Raw genomic sequence first — 23058 nt, forward strand, 5'->3', positions numbered from 1 at the left:
CACGTCCCATTGGGAGGAGGCCCCGGGGAAGACCCAGGACACGCTGGAAGGATTACATCTCTCGGCTGGCTTGGGAACGCCTTGGGGTTCCCCGGAGGAGCTGGGGGACGTGTGTGTGGATCGGGAGGTCTGGGAGGCTTGCTTGAGCTGCTGCCCCCGCGACCCGACTCCGATAAAGCGGAAAGAAGATGGATGGATGGATGGATAGAGAATACCTCACACACAGAGTTGTAAGAAAGTTGAACCAGAGCCCAGACCTGCATGGGATCAGTTCTGACTGTCCGAGGCTTAATGGGTCAAGGCGTGGTCTGTGTGTTTCAAACCAGATTGGTCTGATCTGGAATAAATATTTGGAGCACATCTAGATAAAGACATTTTCAATAAACTGTTTTCCATTGTCATACTGCACATTTGACAAATAAAATTTTTATTTTATTCTGGATTTTTTTTTTTTTATTAACAGGAATTACCATATTTTCCAGCTGTCACCTGTTTAATCATTTTTTTTTATATATATTTGGTGTCCTGAGACAACATATGTATAAAAAATTAGGGGTGGAACATTAAAAAATAAACAATCTAAATTTAGTATGTTTTCGGTACAGTGGAAACAAGAAACTTCCAGATATTTTAGCTGATGTTCTTCACACTCTGTCGTTGTGTGACTGAGTGAATAGTCTTTCCAGATTGTCACAAACTGCCCCACCCAAATTCTTGTGAAACTTGCTTAGAAAAATGTGACTTCTCCAGTGTGAATGAAAAGTCTGGAAAATATTATTTTGAAGACGTGGATGTGAAGCAGATAACTAAAATAATAATTACCAGTCATTTAGACAATTAGTAATTTATTTAAAATGTGTTCAATGCCTTTTTAAAGGGGTTTTTTTTTTTAATTGGGATTTTAAAAGTTCTACATTGACAGTAATCCAATTCAAACAGAAACTGGTTTTGTTTGTCCATCCAAACTTTTTTTATTATTATTATTATTATTATTATTGCTTTGAAGACATTGATTCCTTCATGATATCGTTCTAGTTGTGACCGTACTTCATCCAAATCAAATCAACTTTTTCTTCATTCATTTAAAAAAAAAACAAAAAAAACAAAACGGAATATTTCAAAACAAAAGTCAAGCCAGAAAAACAAAAACAAAACAAAACCAAAAGAAGCAACCGAACACCCCAGAAACCCATTTTTTAAAGAAATCAAATTTAAAATAAAACTTTGGTAGGAAATCCACAAAATTGGATAATTGGAAATCAGTTCATGAATTTCTAACTACATTATAACCTACATTTATCGTAGTCAGAACTTTTCCTGTGAAAGAGAAACATTTCTGACCTGTAATGTGAAATTAAACTTTTTGTCAAAGCAGGAAACGGACTCTCGTTCCAAAGCTCAGCTGTGACTCAAACGTTCCAAAAACAGGCATCAATATTTTTGCCACTTTATAAGTCTGTGCAAAAAAATAAAAAAGGTCCTGAACCTGGAGCCGTGACATGAGTGCACCTCATCTGTTGGCTTAAAAGTCGTCATCGGAGCTGAGCAGGAGCGCCTTCTCCACATCGTTAGTCGCGCCAATGATGCTGTGGGTGCGGCAGACGGGCGGTGCCGCCCCCCGCTCCAGTGTGGACTGCTGGGTGTAGTGCTGGTAAGTCGGGGAGAAGTTGTGGATGGCGTCCTGGACCATGTCTCCCGGGTTCATGGTTTCCTTCAGGCTGCTGGAGATGCTCTTCATGGGAGCACGGCGGCCTGCGGGTGGAGTCGAGACACGCGAGAAATCAGGAGGTAGCACAGAGAACGGGAATGAAAAAAGGAGTGAAACAGGACAGTGATGGAGAAAAAGAACATTTCTAAGTGCGACTGAAAACGGTGAGGATGACCGTGAGATAAAATGAGCAAAAGAGGAAAAAAAAAACAGGGGCGGTGATTAAATACAAGAACAAGATGTAAAACTGTAAAAGAGAGCGATAGACAAATAAATAAATGGAGGAAGAGGGCATGAAGGTCAACGTGCAAGAACAGGTACAAGTAAACCACAAAAAAAAAAAAAAGAAATCAAACTATAAAATGGTTGAAAAAGGGAGATTTGTTGAACGTACCAAACTCTCCGTATGTCGACAGAAATCCTTCATACATCGGCCGCAAAGAAAGAAAAGAGACGTGAAGGCAGAGCGCCATCAGGTGGTTTCAAACAGAGTAACGGACCAAAAAGAGTCCAAAATAAAGCAGAAGAGAGAAGAAGAAAAGAACATTCTTGGTGCTGGGAACAGTGTAGAAGTCAGACAGCAAAAATTTAGACGAATGAGAGTGAAGCTTCTGTAGACACTAACTCAAAAGCAATAAATGGCATTTTTTAACTCCACAATTTAGAAGAGCATATAATGAGGATGAGCTGAACAGATTGTGGTGACATTTTACGCAACGAATCAAGTGAAAAATTAACTGTTTTGTCTGTGATTTACCACAGACATGTCTGCCACCTGCTGGATGGATTATGCAAAAGTAGAAACAGTTGCCTGCTTTCATGTGAGCATCAGCTAGTAACTGTGGGGAGAAATATCACGATCACTACTTATGCAAATATGCTATGAAATATACAGCAAAAATGACAAAGTAAATCCAGAATGAAAGAACAGACAGAACGTTTGACTGGGGACGATACCAAAACTTTTCATGGTACTGAAAATCAGTGATGGCAAACACAAAGATTTTCATCACATTTTGAAATTTCTATAACTCCAGCATTTCAAACACACTGTTTTGGAGTGATTTCATAATGAAGACCGTAGATGCAGCACTAAAAGGGGCCTCATTAAGTCATCAACTGTTTCAGAACAAATGAAAGAGTTCAGATGCAAAACCTATTAAGTGTTGGGGTTTTTTAATAAATGGAGAAAAATGCAGTTGAAAATGGAGATTTAAAGGAAACCATATTCTGAAATGCACAGACTTTCATCAATAAAATGAAAACAGTTTGTTCAAATTCTTTCATATTTTGCACACTGACGGTCCCCCTTGACAGCCAAGTACATGTTGGCCTCCACTAAAAATTTATGGTTTTGGAGATGCTGGGTTTTACATCTGAACTCTTCAAATATTTCAAAATTTTCCAGCTGACTTGCTCCCTCTGCTGTTGAAACATGATATAACAATTAAATGAACTCTGATCTCAGTGTTTTGGTTCATAATATAAGTAACAATGGAAAAGAAATAAGAGGTATTATTTCTGGAATGGCTGGAGTCAGCATCATGAGCCGAGATCATCTCAGAACTTCTAGATTTACAGTCTTGGAGATGATGAGCGCCCTCTAGTTGGATATACGATGTCTGATTTCTGACAAATAATTCTGGTATAAATTAAAGATCAGTGAACCATTTCTGCGTGTTCTCACCTCGCGCGTCGAGACTTTTACTCATGTAAACTTTGTAAGTGAAGGCGTGTCGCAGGGCGACGGCAGCGAAAAACATCTCCACACAAATGATAAAATTCTGGTAACCGGCGGCGACCGTTCCCTCGCCGACAGACACCTGGTCCGAGTTAATCTGAGGGATGGCGCCGCATTTCTCCAGGATAGCCAGCAGCATGCCTGAAGAGAAACAAACTGGACTTAATATATGATGATGGAGGAGGAGGAGAAGGGGGAGGAGTTCTCACCTTGCCAGAAGGAGAGGAAGATGACCGACTTGACCATGAAGAACTTGAGCATGGGGCGGTACGGGACGAGCAGCTCTCTGGTGGCGAAGTAGAAGAGGAAGAGGGCGTACAGAGACAAGCTAACAGAGATGTTGTAGATGATGGTCACATACAGGTAACCGCCAGCAACGCTGTGGACACACACAGGAAATGTCAGTGTTGGCGAGCTAGTTACTACGCTGAGTTATCTCCACGGAGAGACGCAGATAGACAACAGCATCTGAGCGTTGCAGCAAGGCTGACTGCCATACAGCTGACGTGGCATTATTACAGTATCGCCAGTGCCATAGATCTGCCCTGGACATGCGTTTCTTACTTGAAGTCTCCATCTTTGTATTTGCCGTAAGCTTGCAGGATTACGGTGATGATGGCCATCAATGGTTTGATCACGCAGAATTGCAGCGTGGCCTGTTTGCAGAAGCGCAGGAAGCCAATGGAGTAGGACTTCCTCCTCAGGCAGCAGGTCCCGTACAGACAGCTGGACCTGAAGACACACAAATTGGCCAAGACGTTAAGGTTTGTGGCTTTGTGGATCTGACTGATCATGTCAGAGACTACTGCTTAGTTTGGCTTTGTTTTGAACATAGTGTCTTTCAGAACAAAAATTACAAACATTCTTACAAGAACAGAACCAGCAAAGAAATTAATTTCATCTTTCTAAGTCAGAACCAAACAGACATGTGCGACTTACTCCATGGGTTTCCCTCGGATCTCGGCCATGATGACGCTCTCACCTCCCAGATACTCGTAGCACAAACTCAGGAAGCTGTAAATCACAAACGCTGAAGAAGAAAATGGGAAGAGTGACAGTTGGATGCCAGATTTTTGTTTTTCCTCAAAGTAGCTTTTATACTATAACAGAGAACAAAGCAGCGTGAAGCGACTCGGATGAGAATCAGCACCTCTAAATCTAAGACCATGTTCCTCTGTCAGAAAATGGTGGATTGTCCCCTCTAGGTCAGGGGAGAGCTTAAGTATCCTGGGATCTTGTTCATGAGTGGGGGTAAGTTAGAGTTGGAGATCAATAGACAGACTGGGGCGGTGTCTGAAACTTTACGGACGTTGTACCAAACCATCATGGTGAAGGAGGAGCTGAGCCGGAAGGTGAGGCTCTCAATTTGCCAGTCGATTTACGCTCCTATCTTCACCTATGGTCATGAGCTTCCGGTAAAGACTGAAAGAATAAGATTGAAGATACAATCGGTAGAAAGGAGTTTCCCGTCGGGTATCTGGGATTACATTCCTGGTCAGAGTGAGAAGCTCAACTATCCGGGAGGGACTCTAAATAGAGCGCAACTTCTTTGCATCGAAAGGAGGCAGCTGAGGTGATTTGGGCACCTGCTGAGAATGCTCCCTGGTCCTCTCCTTGAGGTCTTCCAGGCACATCCAACTGGGAGGAGGCCCCAGGACACACTGGAAAGACTGTTTCCCAGCTGGCTTGGAAACACCTTGGGATCCTCCTGGAAGAGTTACAAGACTTGGCAGAGGATAGGAAAGTGTGGGATGAGCTGCTTTCTCTGCGACCCGGACAAATAGCTGAAAATGAATGAATGCATGAATTTTTCTTTCTAGTTTACTGTATTTTCTGGAGCATAAATTGCACTTATTTGTTTATTTTTAGTTTGGGAGGCCTTGCAACTTGTACTCTGAAAAATCATGCATTTCTTACTAACAGTAATAACTAATATTTATTCAGGAGTTTCTCAGGAATCAAAGCACTAAATGAAACAAGCTCCAATATTTAAAGAATAAACAGCAATAATAATAATAAAAGTACACTACAACAAATCCCAGAAAGGGTACAACTTATACTCTCGTGTAACTTTTCTCTCTCTTCAGTAACCTTTTTTTGGCAGATGCGACATACTATGAAAAATATGGTGTATGAAAAGAAAAAGAAAAAAAATCTGTCAGTCGATAAAACAGATTTGAAACTTTTGCTAATATCAACTTCAAACTAAATACATTCCTTTCTGTATTCTGCCACCTAGTGAAGATTTGGTTAGACACTAAAAGATAATATTTGATCAAAGTTAAACTTTTTTGGCTTGGAACCTCATTAAATTTTCATTTTAATTTATTTATACAACACCAAAACCATAAGACGTGACCTCAAAGTGCTGTTCATTAACAAATCAGGTCTTTAAACTACATGCAGTTTAAACTATACAGTTGAAGAATAATGGTTCTGAACCAAAAACCAACAGAATCTCTTTCAAGTACGGACTGTTTGGTGGAAAAAAAAAAAAAAAAAAATGTAATTAAAATTTTCACCACGGTTTCTGAGAAACTGATGGACTTTATTTTAACTATTTTATGACACTTTATTAAACTACTACCTGTAATAATAACAGATTAACGGCTGATTAATATCTTCAACTGTGTGTTTACTTGAATTCTTTCAAGTTTAACCATTAAAAACTTTGTTTTTTTCCCTTAAATCTACTTAAAGCTAAATGTAGTTAGTTTTAAGCAACTATTTAATAAGATTTGGATTCATGAATAAAAACTATCATGAAGTTTTGTAGGTTGTTTTTTTGTTTGTTTGTTTTTTTTCTTTCATTTTTGGTGCTGTTGAGTCAGACTTCATATCTGCAGGTTAATCACACAGTTAACGTCGTCAGAACAGTGACCTCTTACCTCACAGACGAATGTTTACCCACAGGCAAGATTAGAAACCACAGGAACAAATAAAATGTCACTGATGCATTAAAATCACACAGAACCGCAGTTTAGAACAGTTCAGAACTTTACAACAACCCAGAGATGACAAGTGAAAAAAATAAGCTCAGCTGCTGTAAATGTAGAGAGAAATCACAGTATTACAGTATTAGTGTCACATGTTAATCTTCAAACGAATGAGTACTCACACACGGGTCAAAGTATTTTTATTTTATTTTTTCTAACTTCTTTTGTTTAAAAAAATAGTTCTGCAAACAACTTTAATATACAGCAATTAGAACAGAAAAAGACTAAATCAACATATTTGAGAAAGTTTTGCTTTTTAAATCTGGTATTATTTGTGAAGAGCTCATATATTGTATAAATAAAACTGCAGTTAAATATTGTTGAAATATTTCGGTATAATGTCCTCAGACTTCTATAACAGCATGTCTGAACATGTAGGAACTCTTTTCAACCTGAAAAGGTTTGTTTTTGTATGGTCTTCATGGTCTGTGTGAGCAAGATAGACACGCCCCTTTTCCGAGGAGTGGGTGCGGCACACAGCAGCTCCTTTCAATTTAAAGCATGGCTTTGAACAAGAATTTTTTCCCCCAGTTGGTTTGTCCCAAACAGAAATGGTATTTTAACATTTCCGGTTTTGGGTTCCACCCCAAAACTGACGTTCCTGAACTGGTTAGAATATACTGTTCCCGAACCGGTTAATAACATTCCATGTTAGCTGTGGGACACTGAAAACACTACATATGCCAGACCTGTATGTGGCGCTGTAATGCTCCCACGAAAAACAGATAAGACAATAGAGCATTCTGCAGCAGGCAGCAGAAGCTAGAACTTTTCAAAACGAGACACTGAGTAAAATAAAGCCCTTTAAGAAAAAGCGGGTCAGTGCTGATCACCTGAAATAGTCTTATTGTGTATTTAAAGGGAAGCAGTGTGTTTGGTGTATTTTTAGAAGACACGGCGCTGTGTTGCTCTCCGCCTCACAGAGAAACCTGTGCAAACCCGCTGCTGCCCATTGACTGGCTCAGGAGCAAACGCTACAATCCTCACACGACCATTCATACAGTTCGAGTGCTTAAAATATTAAAACCATTCACACACCATCTTAAGTTGGTTCCACTCCTCCAGCCAAGGCAAAAGAGTCGGTATTGGGTTATTTGGTCACGTGACTTTTAGTCAGGATTCTGACATTTTGCTGATTGGCTGAGACACGCCGCTCTCTGATGGGATGCAGCCTTTGTTTACAACGTTTCAAAATCAAAATGGCGGCAATGCAAGGAGGATGGTATGTTGGTTCCACTCCTCAAACCTCCAAATGTTTTAGGTTGCCGTGCGAATTCCAGACACACAAAGCAAATACCTGGTTTCCATTTTGGTTTCACAGGGGTGAGATAAGCTCCCACCCCCGACATTTTTGACATTTTGCAACTAGTTTGTCTCACTTTTCAAGTCTTTCAGTTTGTTTTTCACATTTTCTGCAGTTACAGCCAATCACAGAGCATGGCATGATAGCCAATAGCGGCTGATGTATCAGATGGACCAATCACAGCCATGTTTTCAAAAACATGCCACCAGTCTCTTTGTACAAGAGATTGTGGTACCAGTGCTAACACCATCTGATCTGTTACGTCGTTTCAGTCGGATTCATCATCACAGCCTGACAAGACATTCTTGTTTTGGAAGACAACGTCTGGGAAGTACTTTAATTCTTTTCGTGGAAATTACTGAAGAAAAGAAGTCCCTCTATGTTTGTCTGCTCCGGGTATATTTCTCGGCCTGAACCAGAGAACTCCAGTGCTTTGTCCCATGAACAGCAAGAAAAATAAGTTATTTTAAAAGTTGAGCTATATTATATTATTATATTCAGCCATCTGACACATCTTCAGCGTTCTACTCGTGATGAAAATAATCCCATTTGCTCCACCAAGACGAGAAAAGCATAATAATGACCAATTAATGCAGCGTTTTTAAAGAAGTCCCTTGATGTTTGTCTGCTCCGGGTGCATTTCTCAGCGTGAAACACGGGATGACAGCGCTTTGTCCTGCCAACAACAACAAAAATAAACAGCTGAGAGTGAACCTCGCTAAGTCGTCATCTTCTTCTGTTGAGTTTATTGGCGGTCTGAAAACTGACACAGAGTGTTACTGCCACCAACTGTTTGAGTGTGGAAAATTAACCCTCTGGAGTAGAATGATGCACCCTCGCGTAAAAAGTTATATGACCTAATTAAGCAGACGTAACACTCAATCTGCTGCACTCTGAAGCTCCCTTTAAATGAGTGTTTAACGTGGAGACTTCAACCTTTATAGCACTTTTTACATTTTGTTAATAGGCCTAGTATAACTTGACTTACGAGTATTTTTTACGCCATGCGTTTTCATGAATATTGTCATTTTTCGCTGCGTGTTTATGTATATGCACACAGCCAAAAGGATCATTTCCTTCTCTACTGCAGCAGCGACAGCAGTGGGAAGAAATATGACTCCTTCCTCACTGGTTGGCTGGCTCGTGAATTTTCCACCACTCAGAAGTCACTAACCCCACATGTGATTGATCACACCCACCCACCCCACGTGGGTCTGATTGTGTGGTCGCTTTCTCTTTATTACTGGTGGAAAGTGTGTTGTTTTGTTGTTCTTTTTTTGGGGGGGGGGGGGGGGGGGTTGTAAAAATTAGGCATTTTATGAATGTGGAGCAAGCGCTTCAGTTATTTTTTGAACTGGAGGAAGACAGAGTCTGAAACAAGACAGTGAGGAAGAGATCATCCCTCTTTTGTTCTGGAGGAGCAACCAAAGCAGGTGGATCCACCAATGTGTGCACGGAGATCTGAAGAGAGGGTCGGAGCGCACGTTTCTGTTTCCAGATCCAGATCTCTGCTCAGACCCACAGCAGAGACATACTCCAGCGCTGACTACTGGAACACATAGGAGGATGCAGACACCGCTCCAGCAGTAAGCAGATTTCAGCCTTGGAGAACACCAGGAGCCCAGGTTGATATACTTTTCAACCCAAGTCCAAAAGACCTTTTTCTTTTGTTTGTTGTTGTTGTTGTTCAACTGAATTAGAACATTTTGCACCAACACCAATAAAATTGCTGCAAAAAACAAGGCATTAGGGAAAAATACAACTGGACAGCAACTGAAATGGAAGATCTGTACAAATTTTTGGACTTCTGATATACAAGTCATTGGTGTCACTGCCAAGTCTCCAGGACAACTGGAAACAAAGTCAGATTTTGTCTGTGCCCTTTCCAGTGAAAGTACCGTAATGTCCAGAGACAGATTCAGATCGATATTCTGGAACATCCACCTAAGTGATCCAGATGAGGATGTAGAAAATGATAGAAAAAAGGGAACAGCAGGTCATGACAAACTGTTTCGAGTCAGGCCTCTTTATAATGACATCTTCAGTGCCTGCCAGGCTTATTACCACCCGAGGAGGGAGCCGGCAGTGGATGAAAGAATGGTGGCGATGAAGACAAAAACTGGAATGACTCAATATTTTAAGGACAAGCCAACAAAATGGAGCATGAAACTTTTTGTGTTGGCTGTTTCAAGTAATGGCTACACACAAGTTTACCATTTACGCTGGCAAGAGTGTGACCACAAGTGAGCACGGGCTGTCGTACGATGTAGTCATGAACCTGATCCAGCCATCCTCGTTTGGTACTGGGTACAATATTTACATGGACAATTTTTACACGAGTCCCAAACTGTTCATGTACGTGGCTAACATGAAGTTTGGGGCATATGGCACATACAGGGAGAACAGATGAAGATGCCCCAGAGGGAGGGCAAATGCTCTCACAAAAAAATCTGAAAGAGGATCTATAAGATGGATAAGAGAGGGGCCTCTGGTGTTTGTAAAGTGGATGGACACACGGGAGGTGTCTGTGTGCTCCACCATCCATCATGCATTTTCGGGTGAGACAGTGCGGAGAAGGGTGAAGGATGCAAAGGATGGATGCTGGATGGTGAAAGACATTCCCTGTCCTACCCCAGTGTTGGCTTAGAATAAAAACATGGGTGGAGTCAACCTATCTGACCTGCTCATCCAGTACTACTCCACCCATCGGAAAACTGCACACTGGTACAGGACAGCGTTGCTGCACTTCCTTGACATTGCAACCACAAATGCATTCATCGTGCATCATGAGATCAGCAGTGTCAAGCAAGTGCAGCCCATGACACACAACGACTTTATGGTGGAGCTGATGTGTCAACTGTGTGGCACAGACAAAACAGGTGTCCCACAGAACAGGAACGAGAACGACGTTCCTGTGCCAATTGTGACAGGCACAGATCCTCAGCAAAAAGCAACAAAAGGCAGATTGAGGTGCCAACGGTGCCTTCAGGTGGACAACAAGAGGAGTGATGCACTGTGGAAGTGTCAGGCCTGCGATGTGCCCCTCTGTGCTGTGTTGGACAGGAATTGTTTGGGTTTTTTTTTTTTTTTTTGAGTGGCACAAATAATTTGTGTTTCATTTTATTTTGACATCTGATTGTTTTGTAAATAGTTTAGCATTAGCATTTCCTGCACTATATGTTTAGGAAATATACAATTTATATTTACATTCTAAATCTTATTGTGAAATCTGACTGTTTTGCAAATAAGTGTACAAAAAACACCTGCAGCATTTCCTGCATTTATGTAAATTGTTGTTGTTTAACTTTGTTTTTTGCTACATTTGTACATATGTTTTTGAAATTTACAATTTATATTTACATTTTAAGATATGAAAATGGTTCGTTAAAGAAGTTTGTGGTTTTCACAGTCAAAAAAAAAAAAAGAACAAACTTGTTTCTGCTTAGATTTTTTGTTTTGTGTGATTCGTCACTCCTGGTCACTGTGCTAATACAGTAGGTCAGAATGAGTCAGAAACTGTAAAGTCACACGTGAGGTTGTGTTGAAAAAAAATGACACCAAACAAGGCCAGGTAAACACTTTTTAAAGGTAAATTATAAAGGTAAAACCAAAAGTAGTCAAAAACGGCCAATTATACCCTGGACTCCAGAGGGTTAATGGAGTTTGTCCTCACCAGGTCATTGTAAGCAAAATTCTTTTTAAGAACAAAAAAAAAAATGATATTAACCGCTTACCATTATTTTAAATAAACTATTCTGTTCCAGAACATAAAAAAATATATAAGTTCCTGGTTTCATTTTCTTTCCTGGCAAAATACCATGTTAAATACCTTTTTGTTCCACAAACTGGATCAAAGCCTTGATTTAAAGTGATGTACGCAGTGAAAGAAACTGTTGATTAGAGTCCCTGAATTTTTCTTCATTTGTAAAGATTCACATCAGTGTCTACATGATATTTCCACACTTTATTATTGGTTATTAAAAACACCTGATGACTGATATTATCAAGCAGAAAAAGTTGAAGATAATAGTAAGTAAGTCTCTCTGGCTGCTCTGTTGGGGTCACCACATCAGATCCAAGGTGGGGCTGCATGTTGATTTGGCACAAGTTTTACACCGGATGCCCCTCCTGACACAACTCCACATTACATGGAGAAATGTGGTGGGGTTTGAACCGGGAACCTTCTGGACTGAAACCAAATGCACTAACCACTTGTCCACCTCCCCTGCTAAAAAGCTGACGATAATAATACCCCTTTAAATAATTAGCAAAATTGCCAACTGCTCTGCAGAAATACAATTCATTGCCTGTGCAACACAGTTCTCAGAGTCAAACTTCGGGTGAAAGAAGAGTAAAAGACGTGTTTCTGACTTAATACGAGTTAATTTCAGTGGTAAGAACTGTGGTGTGGGTGGGACCATGATGAGGGCGTGTGTAGTGCTTTGTCACAGATTTAATCTCAGCAGGCTGTGTTTTGTCTTTCACTCCACCCGCCCACATTCTCTTCGTAGGACTCGCGGCACCTGTCAGGTGACGTGTGTTCATGCCACACGTACTAGTCTGCCGTCCAGCTCTTCCACTAAACACAAACCACAGCACTGACTCACAAGAACGGGTTGATCAGCTCTCAGGAGCTCGTTACGACTTCTGCTGTTTATCTCCGCACTCGCTCCCCCAGGACCCCCCCCCCCCCCATCAGCATCACCTGTTGCCATGGAGACACAACAGGACCAAGAACAAAGGGAACTCTGCAGCAAGTTGGGCTCAGAGAAACTCATTATCTGATTCTGACTTATGGGGAAGATTTGTGAGCTCAGTTGCCATGCAACAGGTCGATTATCCAGGACTAGGTCAAGCTCAGAGGAACGTGGGAAGCAGATGATTGTGGAGAGAAAGAAGGTGGAGGACAATAAAGTAGGACAGGAAGCATGAAAAGGAGGAGCACGACATGCAGCAAGCATTTATGAACAATAACCAAACACAGATGACACCATCAGTGAGCCCATGCCAGGAGGAGGAGGCGGAGGAGGAGCAGCTGTCCTTCACCACCTCCTGCCAATTCATCACTCATTGCGGTAAATCGGTATACAGATTCAAAGAGCAGTGCAGCACCACTGAAGGTTGTCTGTTCATTTAGCTCATCAGACGCAACCATCAAAACAAGTGCACTCCAAACACGCCATCAGCTGCACTTTGAAACATCACAGCAGCTCGACTGGAGTGACATCATCCACCCAAATACACTTACAATTAACCGTTACTGTGAGGAGGTCAAGAGTCGACAAAAACCACTTGTACAGCACCAATATCGGACCCAAACTATGCACATTTCAAACGGGCAGCAATCATTTTTTCACCCTGCAGCAGTGTCACCTGCCGCAGGTCCAGACAAACAGATTTCAAATATGTGCAGCGCTAAAGTTCATATAAAAACATTATCTATACAATATGCACCCAGGTGGGTCAATCATGTGAAACATTTAAATAATAAATAAGTAAAATAAATAAATAAAACAAGTGATCAAAAACGTGTGAAGAGAAAAACAAAACAAAAAACTAAAGAAAAAAAATGGAAAAACAAGTGATCAAAAACCTGTGTGCAAAAAGAAAAAAAAAAACAAAAGACAAAAAACCCACAAATGATCAAAAACCTGTGTGCAAAAAGAAAAGCAAAACAACAAAGAGAAAAGAAAAAAACACAGGAGATTGAAAACCTATTTCACTGATGTAAGATTATGAACGAACAACTTATGTGAGCCTGGAATTTATTTATTTAACTTAAAACTTGTTGAGGACACAATACAAAAGTACAGTATAGATACTACCAAGTCAAACTGAAGTAATAATTTTCTAACATCTGTCAATTATCACCTGATATAAAATGAGAATTTGGCAGAAAGGTTCATTTAAACTAACGTTCCACTTTCTGACCTCACGTCCAGCAGGAAATAAAGAAAAGGGAATGGAAATGCAAGAGTGCGGTGCTGTGACGGTCTTACCTTCATAGCAATCCCTCACTGTGTCGAAGTACACATAGTACTGGTCGTTGGTGAAGAACAGGAGGCTGAGCCACGAGTCAAAGGCGTAGATGGGAACGATGAAGAGGATCCGCACGATGTGTCGCTGCTCCTGAGGAGAGCTGTAGAAACGAAGGTGCATGTAGATCTGGAACGGACACAAGCAGGAAGGAAGATTAAGGAATAAAAGTAAAACTTAAGAGCTGATGGAGCAGCGACAGAAACTAACAGACTCTGAATATCTCCAGACCACCAGATGAGAAGCGGTTACCTGGTGACAGGTGAGGATGAGAGCGATCCAGACGAAGAAGCCGGACACAGCCTGAGCCGCAGAGGTCATGAGGAAGATCGGCTGGTCCGACCTCAACAGGGGCACCTCAGGGATCCAGGAGATGTTGGGGCCCGTTGGAATCGCAGTGGGCAGGGAGCTGGAAGCAGCGGCCAGAGGAGAGTCCTCACCTAGCCGCTCTGAGAGTGGCACGTCTCGCCGCAACAGCCAGAACATCTGGAATTGGCAGAGTTTCAAATAAAAAAAATAAAACAGTCAGGTCGCAGAGAGCAGACAAGAAACCACTGAAACCTTCTTCAAACAGTCTGACACAACCCTGAAAGTATGAACATCCTTTTTAATCAGTAATCTAACATATTGATCGTACTTTAAATATTATCAGAGTTAATCTGAGATAAGAACAGATGGGGAACACTGCTGCTCAGACTCAGACAGAAAATCGAGACGCGCAGTTTCTCATGTCCTACAATTCCCAGAATGCTTTTTCTGTGACGCAATGCTCATATTTTTGTGGTTAAATATTCTGCATACAGTCCCTGTAATAATGTGCATGTGGTGTGTGTCAAAAAAAATTAATCTATTAGAACTGTAACCCCACTAAACATTTTCCACACAATAACAAAACACTATAGCACCACTTACAGGCCACGTGGTAATGGTTTACGTGAACCAATGTAGCATGGTGACCACAATTTTTTTCCAATTAATAATGACCAAAATAATTAATCAACTATTAAATTAGTTAATGAATTAAAGATGTACACCCATTCAAGTTTCACAATTGTGTTTCTACTGAAATCCAAGCATTATAATGTCCGTTTATTTATGAAATGAGCATTTTTAAAATTACAGTTCATTTTATTTAAGAGAACATATTTATCTGGGGGGAATTCCATAGTGAATATTTTCTTTTCATTTTAACACCATCGGCAGGAGGACGTATGTGCGCATGTGTTAAGTTTCGAGATTACCTTTGGCATGACGCACTTACATAATGTGTGTTCAAGGGGCATGCATACTAACATCCACAACATGCCTTGTAAATCACTTTAGAGGTGTTATGGGCTTTCAAAAAAAGAGTGCTTTTAGATTTAGAAGTGTTTATTTCTTGCTAACCTTTACAAAATATATGAGAAACAAATAAGCTGTTTCAAAGCATTTTTCGCCATCTTGGTTTATTTTGTTCGAGCGAGTAGCCAGTTGACGGCACTCTGCCTTTTACACTGATTACCTGTCACTGTGGGCTTCCTAGTGTACCTTGTGCAAGTTGAAGGAAGCCCCCCATGTGATCTGACGTCACTACCAAATGCAGGTCATGGTTGTCTTGATTGCTGGACTTTCTTCCCTTCAGGGGAAGAAATTCTAAATTGGTTCCAGGCAATGCGAATTTTGATCATATTAGCAAGTTATGAATCCCTTATTTAAATACTAAGGAATCAAATTATAGTGATTCCAAAAAAAATCTTTTCATGTCTTAAATCTTAAAAAACAAAAAACAGAGGCCATACAGCTTTAATAATTGCATTCACTGTCTTAATGACATAACACCACAACTTTCATTTGTCGGAGTGAAGTTTTAGTAGTAAGTAGTTACCAAGTTTTTGTAGTTCAGGGAGAAAAAAAAACTACACTATCTTACCGCCACACTGCATTCAAGTGTATGTTTTAATAAAACTGTTTCATATTAGATTGACAGTGGGTGCAAAGGCATGAAAGTATGAGTAAGACTGATGATTTGAGCCAGAAAATATATTTTATAACCGTAAAGTATTGATGTGTGTATCTTGGATCGACCCGTGAACTGATTTCCGACTGTCAGTGAACGCATCACTTGTCTGATGAATCAGACACCTGCAGTGAGTGAACGGTGGTTACTGTGCTGGTTTGGAAATATAAGTCTGGAACCCGTCTGATGTTGCATCCATTAGAAGACTTAACAATGATCACTAATAACCAGTCATAAGAGAAAATTTGACAATAAAAGGAGCCGTCATCCCCAAGACCAGCTGTTACGAGGACTGACATAACTAGCAGCTCGTGGCTGTGGGCCTTCAGAGGGACACCACCTGACAACCTCAGGGTGCGTCTGTGTTACACCGAGTGCAGTGAAGACGCGTTATGGCAGTGAAGTGGCCTAAAGTAAAAAATCCTAGACAAGCTGTGATCATTAAAATAATGGGAAGAGATGGTTCTGACCCACTGTTGAACAACAGGCAGAGAACTTCATAAATCAAATGTTTAGTAAGCACAGCTTTCCTGTAGTTTTTGGGACTCCTCTGAGCAATACAAGGGATGAGGTGTTTGCAGGTGCAGACACAGTGAGGCTTTGTGAGGCAGCAGCAGCTTGGCAGAAAGGCCACTTGCTGTGTTTTTGTCCACTGGCCCACTAACTATTCAGGACTACTGACCCATCTCCAGATCTCACCAGGCACCATTCCAAAGGTGGGTGCAACATCTCCAGCTTTTTTTCCCCCCTCCATCAGCTGCAGTGATGCACGTTCATTACCTTGCACAGAGCAGCGCTTCACCTCGTGCACACAATCGTAGCATTTCAGCGAGAATTTAACCCGCACTTTGATTCTGCTTCTAAGCTTTATTGAACCAAGGGAGTTGTGTTAAGGAACAGTATCAGTTTCAGGCGCACCCAATTCAGACACACAGGAAAAAAAACAAAAACGAACAGCTGGTTAGTGTTAATGGCTAGCCCTGATCAATGATAGCAGCTTCCTTTTGAGGTTGTCATATCTATAATGTCAGAACATCATGTGGTGTATGTGCCGTTTTGTACAGACTAAACAGAACAGACAGAGAAAGGAAAGATAAGCAATGAGCCATAAGAGACTCTGGATAACAAGTGACAGATCAGCCTTCATTCTCACCAACACTTTACCTGTCGGAGCTGCACAGACATCAGTTTGATAAAGTAAATGTTAGTCTGCGGATTGACAGCCACGCAAGTTTGTCTTACTCTTGATCCAGGACAAATGCAAACCTATGGAGTCCAATTCTTCACTCAGCTTCTTAAGTGCTGCAATCAGGGTATCCATCGACTCCGCCTTTCCTCGCCAACAAAAAAAACCTAATTCATTGGTTTACACAACCTGACCAAAAACTCAGTCCAAGCAAGCACTGAACAGTCTAGGACAGAGACCACATCCCTGATGAATGCCAGCCTTCGCTGGGAAAACATAACCTCTGCCACAGTACTCACATTGCCCACGATGTCTAGCAACTCCCGCAAATTCTCAGGACATCCCAGAGACCAGTTCAATCAACACTTAGAAAGATATGCTTTCTAAACAAATAAAAATCAAAAATAAAATACATTTTTTAGCAAAACTACACTACTTACCATAACCAGAAGCTATGAAAATAGAAATCACCAGAAGATTATTTAATTTGTCATTTTTTAAAGTAATTGTGTGCTAAATTTAAGGTTAAAATAGTGTGTTTCAAAAATCACTTTATTCTGTACTGTAGGACATTAAAATATTACAATATAAATAATAGTAAATAATAGTACAATAATAGTACAAAAAAAATAATAGTACAATCCAGCTCATAGGGAAAAACAAAATATGTAATCCTCTTTGCATCTATGAAGGCTTGAAGAACTGCTGACTCAGTTTTCAGCGATGATGAAAAGTTTTCCTTTTCAGCACCTGCCAACTATATTTTACGTCTACACGTCGAAGAGTAAGCCGTGTTAGTTTATCAGATTTTGGAGGAGTGTGACCATGAAGGCTCGGAGAGGAAGTGGCAGTGGGTGACTCCAGCGGACAGCACTGTTCGTGACCTCAACAGGAGAGAGGCATTGTGGTTATGGTACTTTGAATCAGTTATCACTGCTTCATGTTAGTGAGGTCTGTGCTTACCTGCTTGGACCGCAGCTGGACAAATTAAAGCATTAAGAAACACAAAGGCGATGGATGTTGGATGCTTAATGAGCGTCATGTCAACCTCATGAAACTTGGAAGTATCGAAGCTTACGAAACATATGAAGCCCTGTGAAGCCAGAAGCAGCGTTGGACAGCGGGTGATATTCTGCATGGTTGCTGTGTGCCACCTCAGGAGAATTAAAATCAGCAGAATGCGGTTGAGTTGCAGGGTATGCGTTTATTATTTATTACTTAATTTGTCTAGTCTGCTTTATACATATTCTTAAGTCTATGAGTGCCCTTGCATGGTTGACATCATACTTGACCAGTCGTTCTCACTGTGTTCTGTACAGTAACACTACCTCTAACCTTAGTGACATGAAATTTGGGGTTCCACAGGGGTCTGTCTTAGGCCCCCTGCTTTTCTCCCTTTATATAGCACCCCTTGGGCACATATTGCAGCGTTTTGGGATTACCTTTCATTGCTATGCTGATGATACTCAGTTATACATGCCGATAACTACTGGTAATCTCATCCACATAAAATCCTTAGAAGATTGCCTTGCATCAGTGAGAAGCTGGATGCCTAGAAACTTCCTACTTTTAAACCCTGATAAGATTGAAATGATGGTTCTTGGTCCAGTGAGACATCGGCATCAATTTGACCAGTTAACGCTCAGCCTAGGCTCATATGTCATACATCACACAGAAAGTGAGGAACCCTGGGCTAATTTTCGATCCTACATTGTCCTTTGACCTCCACATTAGAAATATTATGAGGACTGCTTTCTTCCACCTGCGAAATATAGTGAAGATTTGTCCAATCCTGTCTATGGTTGATGCTGAGACCCTGATCCATGCATTTATCTCTTCTAGATTGGACTACTGCAATGTTTTATTTTCTGGTTTACTGCAGTCCAGCATTAGGGCTCGCCAATTGGTTCAAAATGCTGCAGCCAGACTTTTGACACGAAGCATAAAGTTCGACCACATTACACCCATTTTGGCATCCCTTCACTGGCTTCCTGTCCCAATGAGATCACATTTTAAGGTTCTGCTACTAGTCTATAAAATTGTTCATGCACTGGCACCTCCCTCTACCTAGCTGACCTAAGTAAACCTTACATACCGGCCCGGGCATTGCGTTCTCAGGGTGCAGTACTACTTTGTGTCCTTAGGGTGAAGAAGAAGTCAGCAGGTCACAGAGCTTTCTCTTATAGTGCCCGTTCTGTGGAATGATCTCCCTGCGTCAATAAAACAGTCAGAGTCTGTGGAGATTTAAGTCCAGACTTAAGACGCACTTATTCTCCCTTTCATATGGCTAGCATACTGGCATAGTATAGTTCTGTGCTTTTTATTCTTTTAATTCATTTTATTAGTAAACCGAGCGTGCTGCGGCCTGAACTTTATCTAAATTCTGGGTCTTTTAGTGAAGCTCGGGGCTAGTGGCCGGCGATCACCTTAGTATTTCCTGTTTTTCTTGTTGTTTAATGCTGACAAATTATACTGTATTTCTGGTGCTTGATTCTGTTTCTTTTCTCTCTGTTTAAGGTGTGGTATTTGTGCTAGAGACCCTCCTGTCCTGTGCACCAACAGCATTTCCTGTATATTTGTTTTGTGAATTGTTCTGTAATTTGTGTCTGTAGCATGGCCCAAGCAGAGGGTCACCCCTTTGAGTCTGGTCTGCTTGAGGTTTCTTCCTCAAAGGGAGTTTCCTTACCACTGCTGCTCTGGGGGTTAGTAAGCTTAGACCTTACTTGTGTGAAGCGCCTTGAGGCAGCTCTGTTGTGATTTGGCGCTATATAAATGAAAATAAATTTAAATTGAAAATATACGTTAAATGTGGTTTTCAATATTAAATTTAAATGGTCACAAAATCTGAAATCTGGATCAAACTTTGTCAGTGGATAAAGGATACCATCCTACATAATGATCTGAAATATAAAAGAAATTTGACCTTTTTTTGACAGAGTTATGAATTCTTGAAAATTTGCTCAATGTTAAAGACAGGGATTTTTCCAATTTTCCAAGCTTTTTCCTGAGTTTGACCTATGACCCTGAAAATTGAATCAGTTCTTGCCTATCAGGATATGAATCATCAGTAAAAATTTCATAAGGCTATATGAAAAATTGTGAGCTCCAGCCTGTTCACAAACAAACAAACAGGCAAAAACAACCTCCGCCTAACTTCGTTGGTGGCGGTAATAACGGTGCACTCTATGGTGGTTCATAGGTGACTATATGCAATAAGGAGAATTCTGATTTGGTCCAGTTCTAGAATACTGCTGATTCGCAAACTGCACAGAACAATAACACTTGTGGGAACCTGGAAAGAATTTATGCAGTTTACATCTTTTAAATAAATAAATAAATAAATAAATAAAATTAAAAAAATGTTAAACAAAAAAAATATTAAAGAAATTCAACTTTTTCTGATTTGATATTTTGTCTGTAATACTGTATATGACATTTTTAATTAAAAATACGTTTTTTAAACTCTGAAACTGTGGAAAAATCTGGCAAATTAATCTTTTTAAATGTTATAGGCGCTTCATTTTTAACAATAACGCTTGTAAAATTGTCACAAAATTATCCTTTTTTGTTTTTGATCAATTGGCAAAGAAAAAAATTCGTGACGTTTTGTGGCTGAAAATGTCGGAATTTCTCTTTAACTCACCTTGTAGAACTTGTAACGATAATATACAGATAATCTGGATTTTCACTCCTGGAACCGACAGGAACATTTTTATTAGCATGTTTTAAAAAAAATAAGCGTTAATGTGAAGTCAGACTCTTAATGATTTACCTGGCTGACGGACAGTTTTCTGTAAAATCTTTTTCAAAGTAAATCGGCCACAAAGTGAACCAAGAAACGGCCTTAAATCACGTTAAAAGTCGCTTCAACCACAAAAGCGTTGGCATCACATTTTAAACGTCGATATTACCGGATATTACCACCGAACCACTGCCGCTCGCGGACTCACATCGACGTAAAAATGTTAACTTGTCGATTTCCTCTTCTTCTTCTATGGCGTTTAACGGCAGCCCGCATCCTTCTTGTTGTATTTGCTGCCACCTTCTGGATCGTTCCGTTATAGCAGCACTAATCCTCTCGATGAGTTCCAGTGACTTTAAAGTATTTAAAAAGCCAACAAACTCTCCTCCCACTCGACCTTATGTCTAAAACACTTCCTACAGAATCTTCTTTCAGGCCTGTTCTTCTAAATTCTGAGAGAAGCTCTCGCCTTTCTCTGGAATATTTATTACAGTACATGAGGACATGTATGCTGCACTGTCTCTGGCTGTGGACATTCCAAACATGGTCCATCCTGGTATTTTTCTATGAGGAAGAGAGTACTGTTCAAGAAAGTATGACCAGTTCTCAATCTAGTAATACAGACTTCATTCTTTCTTTTCCACCTGTTTCTTCTGCAACTATTTACTGAATCTGTCACTCTACTAGCTCTTGAAAATAAATTGTATTTAACCAGGTTAGTCCCATTGAGATGGAGACCTCTTTTGCAAGCGAGACCTGGACAGTTATAAAGTTTCCAATTCACCTGACCTGCATGTCTTTAAATGTGGGAGGAAACCGGAGCAAACCTACGTAAACACAAGGAGCATATGCAAACTCCACACAGAAAACCCACAGATGGGAATCGAACCCATGACATTCTTACCGTGAGGCAACGGTGCTGACCACTAATGGTGCCTACCCTTAGTCTCCTGGTCCCAGCATTTTTTTTCCATTGTAGGTTAATTTCCCTCCTAACAAAACATTTGCCCTCTGCTTTGGAAACATTGATACTGATGTCTATATTTTCTTTTGTCACAGCTTTTTTTTGGCCATCCTATCCACCTTTCCATTTGTTGGGAGACCTATACATGCTGGAACCCACATCAGTGTTACAGTTGTATGTAAACATTTGGGCACCCCTGATGATTTCCATGATTTTCCTTTATAAATTTTGTTGTTTGGATCAGCAATTTCATTTGAATATATCATATAGCAGACAAACACAGTGACATTTGAGAAGTGAAATGAAGTTTATAGGATTTAACTAAAGTGTGCAATAATTCTTTAAAGAAAATTAGGCAGGTACCCCAACAGAAAAAAAAAATACATTGATATTTACAACCCCAATTCCAATGAAGTTGGGATGTTGTGTAAAATGTAAATAAAAACAGAATACAAATTGAATACGCCACAAAGACAAGATATTTAATGTTCAAACTGATAAACTTTATTGTTTTTGTGTAAATATTTGCTCATTTTGAAATGGATGCCTGCAACACATTTCAAAAAAGTTGGGACAGTGTGATGTTTACCGCTGTGTTACATCACCTTTCCTTCTAACAACACTCAATAAGCGTTTGGGAACTGAGGACACTAATTGTTGAAGCTTTGTAGGTGGAATTCTTTTCCATTCTTGCTTGATGTACGACTTCATTTGTTCAACAGTCCGGGGTCTCCGTTGTCGTATTTTGCGCTTCATAATGTGCCACACATTTTCAATGGGCAACAGGTCTGGACTGCAGGCAGGCCAGTCTAGTACCCGCACTCTTTTACTACGAAGTCACACTGTTGTAACACATGCGGAATGTGGCTTGACATTGTCTTGTTGAAATAGGCAGGGACGTCCCTGAAAAGACGTTGCTTGGATGGCAGCATGTGTTGCTCCAAAACCTGGATGTACCTTTCAGAATTGATGGTGCCATCACAGATGTGTAAGTTGCCCATGCCATGGGCACGAACACACCCCCCATACCATCACAGATGCTGGCTTTTGAACTTTGTGCTGGTAACAATCTGGATGGCCTCTTTTGTCCAGAGGACACAATGTCCATGATTTCAAAAAATAATTTGAAATGTGGACTTATCAGACCACAGCACACTTTTCCACTTTGTGTCTGTCCATTTCAAATGAGCTCGGGCCCAGAGAAGGTGGCGGTGTTTCTGGATGTTGTTGATGTATGGTTTTCACTTTGCATGGTAAATTTAAATTTATTAATTTATATAGCGCCAATTCACGATAAAATCGTCTCAAGGCGCTTCACACAAAAAACAATTAAAAAATTTAAAACACAATAATAATAAAAAAAAAAACGACCATAAAAGAAAGACA

At 40.5% G+C, this 23058-nt stretch overlaps 1 protein-coding gene across 2 annotated transcripts; it reads right to left on the minus strand.

Annotated features, from left to right (window-relative positions):
* Nucleotides 1–894: 894 nt before the first annotated feature.
* On the minus strand, nucleotides 895–20937 carry tmem184ba (transmembrane protein 184ba). Of its 2 annotated transcripts, XM_034194136.1 has the most exons (10): nucleotides 20739–20937; nucleotides 20610–20657; nucleotides 14037–14270; nucleotides 13748–13913; nucleotides 4389–4479; nucleotides 4014–4181; nucleotides 3659–3828; nucleotides 3396–3590; nucleotides 2103–2129; nucleotides 895–1752 (listed from the first exon to the last, which is right to left on the minus strand). In XM_034194136.1, the coding sequence occupies exons 3-10, from the start codon at nucleotides 14268–14270 to the stop codon at nucleotides 1523–1525; spliced, it is 1281 nt and encodes a 426-aa protein (XP_034050027.1). In that variant the 5' UTR covers nucleotides 20610–20657; nucleotides 20739–20937; the 3' UTR covers nucleotides 895–1522. The 2 variants fall into 2 exon arrangements, with proteins under 2 accessions (XP_034050027.1, XP_034050028.1); XM_034194137.1 differs by lacking the exon at nucleotides 2103–2129 and having other exon boundaries at nucleotides 20739–20934.
* Between the last annotated feature and the right edge of the window lie 2121 nt (nucleotides 20938–23058).

This window comes from Thalassophryne amazonica, chromosome 18 (assembly GCF_902500255.1).
Source record: "Thalassophryne amazonica chromosome 18, fThaAma1.1, whole genome shotgun sequence".
NCBI classification, from domain to species: domain Eukaryota; kingdom Metazoa; phylum Chordata; class Actinopteri; order Batrachoidiformes; family Batrachoididae; genus Thalassophryne; species Thalassophryne amazonica.